We start from the raw sequence: 14,886 nt of genomic DNA on the forward strand, positions 1-14,886 counted from the left end.
TAAAGGACGATTGAGCAGATTTTGGCGTCACACACGAGGGGAAGAGAAGAGAGATGGTACACGACCCTCTCTGATTGGTGAATGTTTTTCCTTCTGGTGCAGCCAAACAGCATTGTCGAGCTTATAATTTTTTTTTTTGAACGGGTGTGAACAAGGGCTTTGTATCCACGAGTGGTGAAGGACTGTAATGTTGGATGTAAAACTTCTCTGTACACACACATACCTGCTTATCTACTGAATGGTTTCACAGTGTAACCGTGCACAGACATGTTCGACGCAGCCGGGGGTTTGAGAACATGTGTAGCCAGCGATGGGCTGTTCCACTGAGGGGGAGGTGTCTCTCCGATGGTGACTAATCTAGAGCTAAATATCAAAACACTCAAGGGCCTGTGAATGTGTGTGTGCGTGTGCGTGTGCGTGTGTGTGTGTGTTTAGGGGTGGGGGGTTGGAGCTACGGGGGGGACACCACAGTAACAGCATCTTGTGTAGACGTATGCATAGTTTTCAATGTGAAATGCACTTTATTTTTTGGATGAAAATGGCACAACAAATTACTAAGTATCTGCAAAAGGAAACGTATTAATGATGATAATCAAGATGCACTAACTTAACGGAGATATTGTACAAACGTGTGTGTGTGTGTGAACGTGGTGTCTATTTTTCCAAGGTGTTAGTTGTACTTTTTAATTGCTTTGGTTAGTTCACTCAATTGAGAGATCTTGTTAATTTTGTATTAAAAACAAACATGTGCTGTGCATAAAACTCCTGCCTCGACTAATTTGTTCATCGTCGCCCCGGCTCCCTTTTTCACACTCTTCTGTTTCCCTGGCAACTCCCTTCTTAGTTGTACTGTTACCATGGTAACTGAAGTCTTGAAGCCAGGTACGTGTCGACGGCGGAACAGAAAAGAGACATGGCATCCGACCGAGATCCTTCATTCAGCATTTTATTTTTTTCTCTGGGTCAAAGGTTACACAGCTCACACTAGCATATACATGACGTCCCCCCCCCCCCCCCCGCCCTCACCCGTACCCTCCCTCCCACACAGCAGTGAGCGATTGCAGACGCAGACGGCTCAGTTTTCATATTAATGATCAATAAGACTTTTTACATATCGCCCTCTCATTCATCTTTACAGCGGAGAATTAGGGCCGTGTTGAAGAAAAGAGAAGAAATCTCAATCTCGTTTTTTCACTTTCACTACTTCTGGATCCACAACCTTGAATCTCATTGAGAAACTATGAAACCCCTTTGAATATATCAACAGTTTTCAGTAATGTACAGTCGAGCGTGGTTCTTTCTTCAGAACAGTTTCTTACACAATCTTTTCAAAGTCCTGATTCACATGATAATGTGGTGCTGATGAGCCAAAAGAAGTCATTTGTTATTTGTGAACTTTATATTATAGCACAACTTAACAAGATGCTCCACATTTCTAATTTTAACGCAGGCAACAGGACTTTATTCTCGTCATATTCCAACTTTATTCTCTTAATTTTTTTATGCAGTCTTTTCCCCCCCCTCTAAGTGGCCCTAATTCTCCGTCGTGCATCTTTCCCACATCCCTTCAGACGCTCCTCCATCTTCCACTGACTGCAGCTGCCACTCAGCTCGTCCGTTACTCCAGTTATTTCCATCTACATGTTAAAAACTCGCCTCCTGATCTATGGCATACGCAAGTGTTTGAGTAAAAACATTAAAAAAAGACAAGTACATTGGTTAGCTCAAGAGGAAAGTTTCTAATTCTCCTATAACTCTCTCGAACTCCGACTATACATGAGATTAGCACCTTCACGCGGTGTCTAAAGTGTTACGACAGGCAGAGAAACATCCACTGGGGTGTATTCACAATGCTTTGAAATATAATCAGCAGACTGAATGTTAGTGGTTCTCGGAGTGGTCAGCATTAAAGTCTATTACTAGATTCTTTACAGTGTTAATGCAACTTGAATACACTCCCAGATTTCCAGTTTTGGACCTTTCAGCTTATATCAACCTACAGCATGTGATTGTGTAAGTGTAGTAGTGTGTGTGCGCGTGTGTGTGCGTGTGTGTGTTTGTGTGTTTTCAGCGACAAAGTGTGTGATAACCCGTGGGCATTCCTTCAAGTGAGTATGAGATCGACCGGTTGTGTGTCTTCTTCTCATTGTGTGTGTATCTTCAGTGGTTATTATCCCATATTTTTTTCGCGTGTGTTAATCGGACCAGTCGTTTTCCTCCAGCTCGGAGTCGTCCTCGGAGTCGGAGTATTCCACGGCGATGCGTCGCGACAGGATGGTGGCCACGTCGTTTCCGACCGGCTCCCTCTTCGCCTGCTGCTCCTGCTGCTCCTGCACCTTCTTCAGCTGGATGCCTGCAGCGGAAAACCGAATTCCATGTTTTAAACCTATTCAGCTTTTAGAATTAAGCTATTTCTTAATTATGTTGTCTAACGTGCATTTACGACATATAGAAATGTCAATATATTCATACCCACATTTTTTTGTTATTTTAGTGTCACATAAGCTTCAATATTGGATTCAGTGCTGTACCACAATACTGTGAACATTTCTCTTGTATCATTGTTTTTATAAATGCTCTGCAGAAAGGATTTACAAATGTATGTTGTTTTAAGGAAGATAAATTAAAATGAACCACACACACGCAGTGGCTCTTACCCATACGTATAGCAGCCAGCAGGTCGCTGCGGGGATCAGTGACCCCTGCGGCCTCAGCGGGCGCAGAGGAGGTAATCTTGCGGGCTGTGAAGTGGGAGGCACCAGCTGGAAGAGGAGGGGGTGGAGGACCAGGAGGACCAGGAGGAGGTGGAGCCAACTGGATGCCAGACATAGGTGGTGGAGGCAGAATGTAGCTGCCGGCAGCCATTGAGCCTGGAGACATGGGACCTCCAGGAGGTGAGGCAAAGGCAGTCTGGGCAGACGGGATGAGAGGAGCTGGGGGAGGGGGCGGAGGGCCGGTGTTTGCATATCCATCAATACTGAAGGAAGGACAGAGCAGAAACAGACGGGTTAGAAAACAGTCACAGTCGGTACTTGATATTATTGATGCTGTTCTGTTTCATAAGTGAAGGCAACAGGGTTCGAGAGTAAAGCCTAGAGATACTAATCCACTAGGTGGCAGCATTATCTCAAAGTGAAAACATCATTTAATACCAATGTACTATGTGAACTGTGAAGCAGCTCAACTTCTGTCCAACTTTTTTTGGAGTTGTCACATTTGTCTCTCTTTTGTATTTTTTAAACATGATGTATTTTTATACTGCAATTATTTAACTATTTATTATTTACTCTATTGCACCGTTGCACTTTTTAATGCATTTATGGTTTTGTACAATTTCTAGGATCACAAATTCAGCACAAACTGATTTACAGTTTTCTTCATAACATTTGTGTTTCTGGCAGTAAATCGGGCCGTCTTAATGAATTGGAAAAATAAGAGCCAGCAGTAATTCAGATGATGGAAATGAAGCCGGTTGTTTCCTCTCGCAAACATTTACTGAACAAAATCAATAATATAAAAACATAAAGAATCAAAAATGAGAAATGAGGAGAAACAACTAACATGTATGAAATAGAATGCATTATTTTAATTGGGACATTTCCTTATTATCGGCAAAATCAGAAACTATTAAAAAACTATTAATACCATAACTGTAGCGAATAAAACCATATTAATATGTATTGACAGTATGATAGTGATAGTTTGTCTCATATGTTTACCTGTAGTCCACAGGTGGGAGAGACATGGAGCCGCCGTTCATAGCCTCGCTGGGCGGAGGAGGCAGCGGGACCTGGTGGTGGTGAACACGGCCCAGTGTCCCGCCCTGATAGGCCATCATCGTCCTGCCCCTGTTGTCATGTTCGCCTCCTCCACGAGCGGCGTGTCCTGCAGCCATCTGAGCGGCCAGGATGCTGGGCGGCGGGCCGGAGTAGGTGTGGGCGTGGCCAGCGTGGTTCATGGCGTTCGGGTAGTGGTGCTGATCGGCACCATGACCCCTGATAAGAGAAGGGATGAAAATCGAGGAAACCTTGAAGAGCTTGTTTCCAGTCGAGAAGAAAAATGAAGAAACACAACGGACTGTGTGTGTTCACTCACCTGTTCTCTGGAGACATGGAGCCCTCAGAAGAAGCCCCTCTGTCTCGGTGTATGGTGTGTCGATGGTCCGGCCTCAGCTCCTTGTCCAGAGCCATCATGTTCCACTCCTGGCGACGGTTCCTCGCCTTGCGAACCTTCTTCACCTCCCTCTGTAATGTCCCATCCACACAACGACGCTGCTCCTGGAACAAAAACAGAGAGAGATTTGTAGGATACTTTGTTTAACTAAGGGCTGTTTTATGTTCATTATGTGAGTTTAAATGAATTGCACCGGAAATTCCTGCATGTTTTATAACCTGAAGACCTCCGTAAAATGTAATCTTGGCACATTGAACCATACGATGATACGGGAGATGCTTGTGACAGAACTGTACCTTCTGCTTCCTTCTCTCTTTCCTCTTGTCCTCTGTGTCCTGCAGCATCTTTTCCTTCCACAGCTCAAAGAAGTACGAGGGATCAGTGTAGAACTTAAGTGCGTCCTTGTTGTCATCCCTACAGAAAGAGACACCGAAAATGTTAAAGAGGAATACAAAAGTGAGTAAAGAAATCTGTATGAAATAAAGTCATTGCGTTGTCCCTGTTTGAGCAGAATAGTAGGTTTGGTGGTATTTTTGTGAATGTACTGGGTTGTGGAAAACGTGAAGCTGTGAATATTGAAGAAAAGTGGAGGCTGATGGAAGAACAGGGGTGAAATCGTGAGTGGGAATCCTGTGCTCTTATGCACAGAGTGAAAACGACAAGCTGAAAAAGTGGAGAGGGGGAGAGATAGAAAGAGTGAAGAGAGAGAAAACGGAGCAGTGTTGTCAGGGCTAGGAGCTCGATTCCCACTGGAGCCAGTCATGCTAAATATGTAATGCACCTAAAGTACTGGAAAATACAACTGCATGGACGCAGTGACCAAGACTGTGAATGTAGGTCAGACACTAGTGAAAATAGAGAACTTTTAAAGAGGACTCTGCATCAAGTTATATTTAGGACTTTTTCCAGGCCTTTTTGATGCCACACAGATTCAGGACCAGCCAAAGTATAGAAATATGATATATATGCATATAACCTTTTTTATATTTTAAAGTATAATTGACCAATTTGTACAAAAATGTTATTGTATGAATTTTTGATTTTAGCTTCTTAGTTTTATAGATAGAGGTTTGGTGTCCTACATATCAAACATTTGTTTTAGCTTCCACATCATAAAGCTGGATTTTGCAGAAACACATTATGCTCTATTTATTTAATGTGCTTAAAAGTGAGAAAATAAAAAAGCTCAGATATTGATGGAAAATCTCTGACCAAATGTTTTATGATGTGTGATGTTTTCTCATCATAATTACAGCATATTCTTGCAACCTGCAGCAGTGACTGACCCCCACTCGGGGGATGTGGAGGACAATAGATGGGCAGCACCAACCTGTACGTTGAAAGGATGCTGAGCGGCGGAGGCTTGTCACTCAGGTTGTACATTTCTCTGACAGGAATGGGCACGCTGCTCTTGGACACCACCTGTTGGTCCTGAATGGTAGAGCTCTTGAAGGCTTTTCTCATGTTGATATCTTGCAGGGAAACTGACAGAAAAAAAAAATGAATGAATGGCCTTTAGGAAAAAAGAGAGAAATTAAAGGAAAAAAAGAAAAAGCGACATTTGCAGGGTTACAAAGATAAACTATCCCTGTGACAGCGTTCAGTCATGTTATGGGTGGAAATCTCTCTGATACATTTTAGTGAAAAAATGCAGAAAACATAAGGCTGACACTTCAGCAATGAGTAATGACTCGCTGCACCCTGTCCCTCTGACCTCTAACCCCTGACCCACCTTCCTCCACAGTGGAGTCCAGCTGCGTGACCTTGACGGCCAGCCGGTCAATGCGGTCCTGGAGAGAGTTGGCACGCAGGTAGAAGGTGTTGGCCTCATTGAACAGCTCGCCAAATATGTCCTCCGCATGTCTGCCTGCAAAGAGGGAGAAAGGGACGGGAAATCAGAGGGAAAGAAGGAGAAATCATTATCTGGGGCCAAGTAAAGTCCGCAGAGACTGAGGACAATCAGTCAATACACTGGTAATGTGACACAATGTGAAACCAGAGTCTTAAGAATCTGTGCAGGAAATGATGCCTCATACGTTTCCATGAAGAAACATTCCTCATGAATAATTTAATATGATCTGACTATGGATTGTTCAAATTCTACTGTGTATATGTGTGCAGCTGTAAAAGGCAGGAAATTAAACAATACTCTGCTGTGGATGTGCCAGTAAGCAAGTATCATTGTTATATTATTCTTGTGTAGCTGGTCAGTGACACTAGTTTACGAGAAGAACACACACTATTTCTTGCTGCTGAGATGCAAAGATTCAGAAGTTGCCCAGCAGCATGTAGGAGAGCTGATAAAGTTTAAAATTAAAAGCCAATAGTGTTTATTTCGATTTCTAATTAAGAGATATGATTGACTCTAGGGTTCTATACATGTGCTAAAGCTGGTGCAGGTCCAGGCACATAAGTGTGAAACTGAGGCTCAGTGGTGGGATGTAACTAAGTACATTTACTTCATTACTGTACTAAATTTGCCAGATTTTTTTCATCAAGAGCCATGAATTATTCTCTGGGAAATTGGTGAAAGAGTAAATGTAATATGTTCTTCCCGGATCCATACCACATCCTTCATGTGTTCAAACATAACCTCTTACCGCAGAGGTCATGATGTACCTGACTGTTGCACTAGGGAATAGGTTTCACTCAGCAAGTACTTTTAATACTTACAGTATATTTAAAATATTTGACTACTTCCTCCACCACTGCTAAGGCTACTATCTCAAAGAAAGTGCTGTTATCTGTAGGACGGTCCATTTGACATTTTGACTGGATGACAAACATTGAGTTGTTTTGGTTCGGTCCCAGTGGACACACTTAAAAGTAACCCCGCTGTGGAAGAGGGTTCAGTAAAGGGAGGCCTCAGCAGCGGGAGGAAGTAACCCACAGTAAAATCTGTGATCGTGAAACGCCTGTTAGTCCAGGACTATGGGAGCTGCTCCAGGCTCCAGCAATCTAAGCCCATTTTAAAGAAGAGAAGAAAACCTTTTAATACAAGACTCTAAATTATTGGAAATGAATGATCAAAGAAAGGAGCAACTTCAGCAGGCATCTGAAAACTTTGTTTACGTTTAGAACACTGTGTGTAAAAATAGATGGTACGGCCAAAACACACAAACGCATGCTACAGGCTATTTTTGTCCCCCCCGCTGACAGGATGGGCAGTGGGAAAAATATTGAGAGGAAGGAAGAATCACAGATCCGGCATGCTGAGCCCCACAAACTCTGACCTCTCTTGAGGATTCTTATGGTTCTCGTACACACACACACACACACACACACACATGCACGGTGTGTGTTGTCTGTCGAATTGAACCCCGCCAGCCCTCTGCAAGTATTTATATCTAACCCACACAGCTGCTGTTGAAGGGCCCACTCCCAACACAGGAACTTGACACAATGAGAGACAGACAGCAAACCAGTGTGTCAGGGCCAAAGAGTAGAGGGTTAACAGCGTGAAGGACTGGTTTGATTTTATGCTGTTAAGAAACAGAATGAACTCCTAACAGTGGGCTAGAGGGAAAATGAGAGCAACTGAGGATAAATGGGTGAAGAGCACCTGTCCCAGGACAACACAGAGCATCGTGTTGACAGAATATGAAACCAGGACGTGGCCACGGACGAAGGATGTGATGATAGATGCCCTTGGTGGAGTAATAACTCAGTCTAATAGATCTGCAGTGAACATAACATTCAGTGTAGAACAGTTCTCCACACACTGACACAAAGAGTAGATCTGCACTGTCACATGCACACAGCTGTCCAGATAATTTCATTTCTGCGGAGCTACAGTATCTAAAAGGATTACATGTCAACCCTCCATGCTCCAGTGTGGGGCTGCTGTAAGCCGCCTGCTAGCCCAGTGACCCCAGGCCCTGTAACCACGACAACGCCCAAATCAATCTCAGCTTTAGGATTAATGATGCAAGCATGTGATCTTGTCCTATTACAAAGAGGCTACACACAGCGTGGACAGTCGTCACGCTGCAGTCAGAGGGGTTACAGCCCGAGGAGGTTAAGATTCTGTTTTTCTGTTCACACAGAAACCTCTTTTGGTGTTTTCTTTTAGATGTTAGCAGCGTCTTCTTGTAAAGGCGACATTGTGTGTGTGTGTGTGTGTGTGTGTGTGTGTGTGTGTGTGTGTGTGTGTGTGTGTGTGTGTGTGTGTGTGGGGGGGGGGGGGGGGGGGGGGGGGGGCCTTACTCAGGCTGCTGAGCTGACGGATGATGGAGGAGAGCGTGTTGTTCATCACACACTCCAGCTCGCTGCCGATGCCGTCGGGGAGCTCCCCTCGGCAGAGGTGGCGGGGCTCGATGTTCCTCTTGACCAGCGGCATGTTGAGGCTGCACACTGGCACAAACTGGGAAACAAGCACAAACTGTTTTAGACACAGATCCCACACAGGTTAGAGAGAGACTGTGTGTGATGGAGAAACGATGTGTTCACAAGCATCCGCTCTGCTGAAGAGTCCATGAGCAAGACCCCATCATCAGTTTGGAAATACATATTAACAAGAAATTGTGTATTAAGGCTGCAAATAACATTTATTTCATTATTAATAAAACTGCTGATTGTTTTATCAATTCAGTGATGACTGATCTGTAAAAATATCAAGTAAATTACACAAAGAAATTACATTTCTCATCACAGAAGAAAAAAATATACATTTGTAAAAGTTGAGCCTGAAAATTTTCTTTTGACATTTTTGATCGAAAAAAGTCAAATAAATAATCTAATAAATAGCTGAATAATGAAATAGTCCCCTATTATATTTCTGGTGATTGATTAGTTGATAAATAGTTTCAGCACCAGTTAAAATACAGGCATACATTGAGTTGCCTGACTGAAATAAACAATAAAAGTTAGTTGCTTAGTCATGCACAAGGTTTTTTACCCAGAAACCACCACACCAACCCCCAAATCATAATAAAAAGTTACAGTACCATGCTCGACATATTGTAATATCCAGTCCCAAAGAGATAGAAACTATGACAATATCTAGTTTTGTCAGAATCGACCGGTTCTAGTTCAGACGTGAGTCAAAGACAAATAATAACCAATTGTAAAAACCCTGCAAAAAAAATATCACCTCTATATTCATATAATTATTTGCAAATATGTATCTTGCAAGTTCATTTTTGAGGACATTGTTTGCAGTAGTGTTGTCGTATTGTATTGCTTTTTACTGTAAGGTGTATATTTAAAAAAACAAAAGCGTGGCAAAACATTATGAAGGGTGAGCCTGAGGACAGAGAACCAACAGTGATGATCAACAGTGTCCAAAGCCAGAAGACTTGTGGTGACCAGCAGAGAGATTAAAGCATTAGGGATAGGAGAATCCAGCGTGCCAGCTAATCCCAGGCCGGCTTGTCACTTGCCCAGCTGGAAACCTGACACAAACAGAGATTCATGGACGTGTTCAACACCAACAAACATTGTTGGTTATGGGCGACAGTCATTTGAAAGAATTAAGGGCAGAAATGTTTTCATCTAAGCCCGTAATCGCAAGGTTGAACTTTAGTCTCGGAAATTAAACTCTGATTAGCTTCCATCCGACCCTCCGACCCTTCTGTAGTTCAAAGGTGTACAGATAATGCCCTTAAAGAAGAAAGAGAAACCCCAGGGTTCAGTGAAGCCGCCATCTTATCGGCTCTTCTTCCTGCTTCCTGTTTTTGTGGTCTCAGTCTGGACTGTTTCCTGGTCCTCCCAACTGTCACATCTCTCCTTCCTGTCCAAACTCTTTGCCAGAACAATGAGGATACGGCTCAAGAAGCAGCCAGGAGGACAAAACAGCGAGACAGATGGATCCACACACACACACACACACACACACACACACACACACACACACACACACACACACACACACACACACACACACACACACACACACACACACACACACACACACACACACACACACACACACACACACACACACACACACACACGCCCTTTTCCAAAAATGAAACATTCACATGTAATTCTCAGACTCGCCAATCAAATTATTATATGCTTATTAGCAGTTCCAGAGCTTTTACTGTGTAGCTACGCCAAAAAAAAATAGAAAAATCACTTCAGAGAAAAGCAGGTTGGAAAGACACACGCTCTGGCAGTCTGACAGGGGGCTAATAATAGTTGACAGGTACTGGAAACACAAGTCATATTGTTTGGGCTTTGTAGGAGCAAATTAATGAGCACAAGAAAATAGGATTTTAAATTCTTATTAACCAATAAAAACGACAGAATATCCATATTTTTAGTCTTTGTAAATCCTTATCTCATTAAAGATTAGATTTTCAATAGTATAAAAAAAAAGACAGAGCAAGTAGCAGATCGTGTCATTACAGCTGCCCATGACACAGAAGAGACACTTCTGACCGACGAGGCCAATGACCACTTGCAGAGGCCTCATCTGGCCCTGTTTTCTCAGCGAGCTACCCCCTGCAAACCCCGACAGCCTCACGCCACCGAGGGGAAACAAAAGGGTGAAATTTACGCCATATTGCGCTGCCTCAGAGGACACTGAACACAGTCTATAATGTCTGGCTATGTTGCAAAAGAGCGGCTTAGGGGTTTAAGCGGTCTGAACTCTGCATAAACATTTTGGAAATACTGCCCTCCTTGTTGCACTGGAAGGAGATGATGCAAATGAGAAGATTGCGTGTTTCTGCTTTCACTGTCTGGCTGGAATGACAATCACATCAATGAGGCGAAATAATGAGGGGCTTTGGGTGGGGGGGGGGGGGGGGGGGGGGGGGGGGGGGGGCTGGCAGGCGAGGGAGGCGGAGGAGGCCTGCTTGTGAGAAACGAGGGGAGAGCACAGCGAGGGAAAAGGAAAGGGTGCATGGGATAAGAGCGTGTGACAAAAAAGAGACAGTGAATGAGAAAGTGTGAGGGAGAGCGAGAATGGGTGGTGTGTAACATTAAGAGGTGGACAGAGTGTGTGTGTGTTTATGTGTGTGTGTGTGTGTGTGTGTGTGTGTGTGTGTGTGTGTGTGTGTGTGTGTGAGGGGGAAAAAAGAGTGTGTCGGATGGGGGAGGGGTCGGAGCAGGGACCTCGGGGAAGCCACTGAAAGGTTCCCGGGACAATAGAGCTGCGTTCACAAGGCAACAGCACTGGCTCTCCCATGCATCCTCCCCCTCAACCTCCTCCTCCTCCTCCTCCTCCTCCTCTTCGACCTTCTTTAAGGCCCCCTATACTCTTGTAATGAAAGCATGAAAAAGTGAGTAAGCAACCCAGGAGTGGGAAAGGGAAAGTAAACCTCAAACATCTCACCCACCACACCAGAGAAGACATTAGCTTGTGCTCATTGATCTTTTTTTTGTCTTTTGTGTTTGGATGAATTATTACAACCCATCGCGCACACGCAGGCAAACAAACATGCGCAAACACACCAGGTAGCCTCTCAAGCGTCCCATTAGCAGCATCCAAACAGCCCATTCAGCAGCAAAGAAACATCTGTGATCCTCAGAGGGTTGAAGTTCAGAGTGAAAACCCACTTCCCCCCTGTGACTCGGACAGGATGCCCCACGTCTCCTCTCTCAGAGATGCACGGGGCGCAGGAGAGGCCTTTACTACAGACGTGAGAACTCCATTAAGAACTGAAAGGGGGAGTCATTACAAATTTATGAGCCCAGTACAGCTTCTTGTGTTGCAGGCTGTTTTGCTTGCCCTGACGTTATGAATAATGCAGCGTGGATTACGTCAGGTCACACTGCCCCAAATATGATGTAGGGAAAAAAAAGAAGATTCTGCTGTGACAGTGTGCCTGTCCAGGAACGTCTCCTTGTTTTACTCTGTAGTAAAACATTGATGGTACTGTACCTGCGATGCACTCTGGGTAAAAGCGGCGACTTATAGTGGATCATAACGTGCACAGAAAAGGCCTTGAAGCTTGGCTTTAAGTTTCACCATCATTTCTATTATTATACACTATTATCAAAGCTAATGATTCAGAGCAAACTTTGACTAGAAACTAGCATAATTAGCTTTGACCATCATTTAATTACTTAATATGGGATTTAGCAAACTTACCATACTGCGACGTACAGTATATTGATATTTAAAAATGTATTATCTTCACCCAGCCCATTAATTCTCTAGCATTATTCTAACTCTTCTTGTTCCTACTGAGGAGTTGTGTTTGTTATCGGCTGTAAATGTGTGTGTGTGTAAATCTATGTAAATGCACCATCATACTAACGTTTTTCTTTTATTCCTTTATTTCTTTCCTATTTTTAGTTAAGCTATTTAAGATGTCACCATAAATATTCAATGTTTTCTGCACTATCCCTTTTTTTATTCACCATAAATATTCTAGTATGATTAACATCGTACAAGCAAGTGTAATATTTTGTGAACTCTGGGTCTCCTAACATGAAGTATATATTAAAAACAGGATTATTCTTACTCATATACCTGATTCTTTAATGCAGACATGACCTAATGTTGCTGTTCTCCTCACGGTGACACAAGCGGATTAATAGCTGACTCATCAATCAATAAATGGATCCAGAATTTGGTGATCAATCAAACAATAAAACCAGCCTTTGTAGGTTTCGGGCTTACAATTGCAGAAATTGATTGCTTATTTTTGGTCACAATTGTGATTGTTGCATGTATTTTACACATTAAACATGTATATATGTTGGTATTCATTGATAAAAATGTGCTACACACGTATTAAATCCCAGTGAACAGCTGCAGCTACAGATAGTGGGGATGTCTTTGAATATAGGGTAAGCTGTCATTATAGTGTTAGTGTCTATTACTAATTTGCCATATTTCAATATTGAGCACTTTAATGAGATTTCAGGTTCAATCTTTTTCTAATATTATCGAGTGCATGTCACTTTGAAGTTATTAACATGTGCTGCGATGTGGTTTCGTGCCTTAAAACCGACATTTATCCACAAATATACACAGACACACGCACACACATGATCGCACGCTGCCCATCTCCCCATGACACACACACACACACACACACACACACACACACACACACACACACACACACACACACAGGCGTGAACTAATGGCAACCTCGATCAATCAGTGTTCCGCACCGCCGCTTCCAGTTACTGATGGATTGACCCACATCTGTTCATCCACGTCGGGTTCCGGGATTTTCTGCCAGTTTTCATCCTGAAACCCGACGAACCGTTTCCAGTCGGTGCGTCCAACAGCTGATTAAAAAAAGCACCGGCACAACCGCCAACATCCATTTAAATACCCCCCCCAAAAAACCTTTAAAGTCCCAAACCAGAGGAGCAAATACCCCCAGTTTCAGGCCGGGTCCAGCGACCCAGAGACCGGGTATTATCCTCCCTCCGCCGGGGGTCCGCTCCGACTGACCACTCGGTTAGCTAGCTAATGCCCAGGGGTCGACCACTAAGTTTGGACAAATGAGGCTGAAACCGGCAGAAATAACCGCGCGAATTGACCCGAATGTGACGAAATGTGCTGTTAGTGTGTCAAAGTATCACGAGCCCCTCACCAGCAGCGGGAATCGGATCAGAAATCAGCCGGTCCGCATGTCCCGTTAGATTCTCCCGTTAGCTGCCATCCTGTGTCCCTCAGCCCGTCTGGACACTCCGGGGAGAAACCCATGGAGGACCACGGCCCGCCCACTGGCCCGCTTTCAACCAGTCACGCCTCAAGGCAGGGGATTTAACACGTGATGGACGTTTGCTCCAACCAATGGCGTTTCTCCACAGAAGATGAGTGACAGGGAGGCTCCCTGGACCCGAAGTGATGCTGTGAACGGAGGGGGCGGGGCTACACTTGGGCGTCGCTGAAAAGCTTAATTTTATATTATAAGGGTTGTAAATTAATGTTATTTTCAGGCCTGTAGGGATTTTTAGTGCAGAAAATGATGATTTAAACAAAGTGTAATGGCAGAAACATTTGATGTAACGTTAAAACATGCTACAGGGCAGTGGTGCTGAGGAGCTGGGGTGGTATTGTGTAACAGACAGAGAGAGCTGGGCCAGCATCCTGCAGGAAGAGGCTCAATGAGAGGATTTGCTAAACATAGATCTACGCTTTACTCTCCCAGGTGTGTTTGTAGACACAGAAACGGTGTGGGGGAGATGATGGCTGTCACCAAAGAGAAGGGAGTAGTGTCTGGACTGCAGACTGAGGAGGTTTGGTGCATTAGGAAAGGGAGTTTCATTAATCGGAAATGCAGTTCTATTCCTGGACAAGGTGCAAAGTGAAGGCCTGCATACGTTATAAAGCTGTCACTTTGACATTTATAATTGATTAAGACATGAATTCCAAAGCATACACGTGTGTGACAATGTAATAAAGTGGGCCAGTTAATTCAGAGAAACACATTTGCTCCCAGTTCACGATTCTGTAAATTCGATGGAGGGATCATAGATTTCACTAAAAGTTCTGATGAGGCTGTTAGTTAATCGACAATTTTCCTAATCACTAGTCAATTTTACAAGAGATGTTGCAAAAATCTTCCCTTGTTTCACACTCCCCAGTGTGAAAATCGCTAATTTCATTATATTATCTGTATTATATAATTATGTAATTTAAACATATAAGCACTGTTGCCTCAAAGCAAAAAGGTTCCTGGTTCAAATCCCAGTCCTTCTGTGTGGAGTTTGCATGTTCTCCATGTGTTTAAGTGGGTTTTCTCATGGTACTCTGGCTTCCTCCCACAGTCCAGACATGCAGACTGGGGTTGGATT

General features: G+C 43.7%; 1 protein-coding gene across 1 annotated transcript; it reads right to left on the reverse strand.

Moving 5' to 3' along the window:
* Positions 1-1,546: 1,546 nt before the first annotated feature.
* Positions 1,547-13,810, reverse strand: wasf3b (WASP family member 3b). The gene is made up of 9 exons (XM_034572113.1): positions 13,680-13,810; positions 8,380-8,536; positions 5,906-6,040; positions 5,504-5,657; positions 4,470-4,587; positions 4,096-4,277; positions 3,720-3,995; positions 2,658-2,977; positions 1,547-2,353 (listed from the first exon to the last, which is right to left on the reverse strand). The coding sequence occupies exons 2-9, from the start codon at positions 8,510-8,512 to the stop codon at positions 2,196-2,198; spliced, it is 1,476 nt and encodes a 491-aa protein (XP_034428004.1). The 5' UTR covers positions 8,513-8,536; positions 13,680-13,810; the 3' UTR covers positions 1,547-2,195.
* Between the last annotated feature and the right edge of the window lie 1,076 nt (positions 13,811-14,886).

Source organism: Hippoglossus hippoglossus, chromosome 20 (genome assembly GCF_009819705.1).
Source record: "Hippoglossus hippoglossus isolate fHipHip1 chromosome 20, fHipHip1.pri, whole genome shotgun sequence".
NCBI classification, from domain to species: Eukaryota; Metazoa; Chordata; class Actinopteri; order Pleuronectiformes; family Pleuronectidae; genus Hippoglossus; species Hippoglossus hippoglossus.

What these genes read in the sequence shown, in the direction of transcription:
- wasf3b (XM_034572113.1), bottom strand. Translation starts at nt 8,512, where the DNA reads ATGCCGCTGGTCAAGAGGAACATCGAGCCCCGCCACCTCTGCCGAGGG. An exon ending in CCGTCAGCTCAGCAGCCTGA is followed by an intron (nt 6,041 to 8,379) that starts GTAAGGCCCCCC and finishes CCCTCTTTGCAG; the next exon opens with GCAGACATGCGGAGGACATA. An exon ending in TCCATGTCTCCAGAGAACAG is followed by an intron (nt 3,996 to 4,095) that starts GTGAGTGAACAC and finishes TTCTCTTATCAG; the next exon opens with GGGTCATGGTGCCGATCAGC.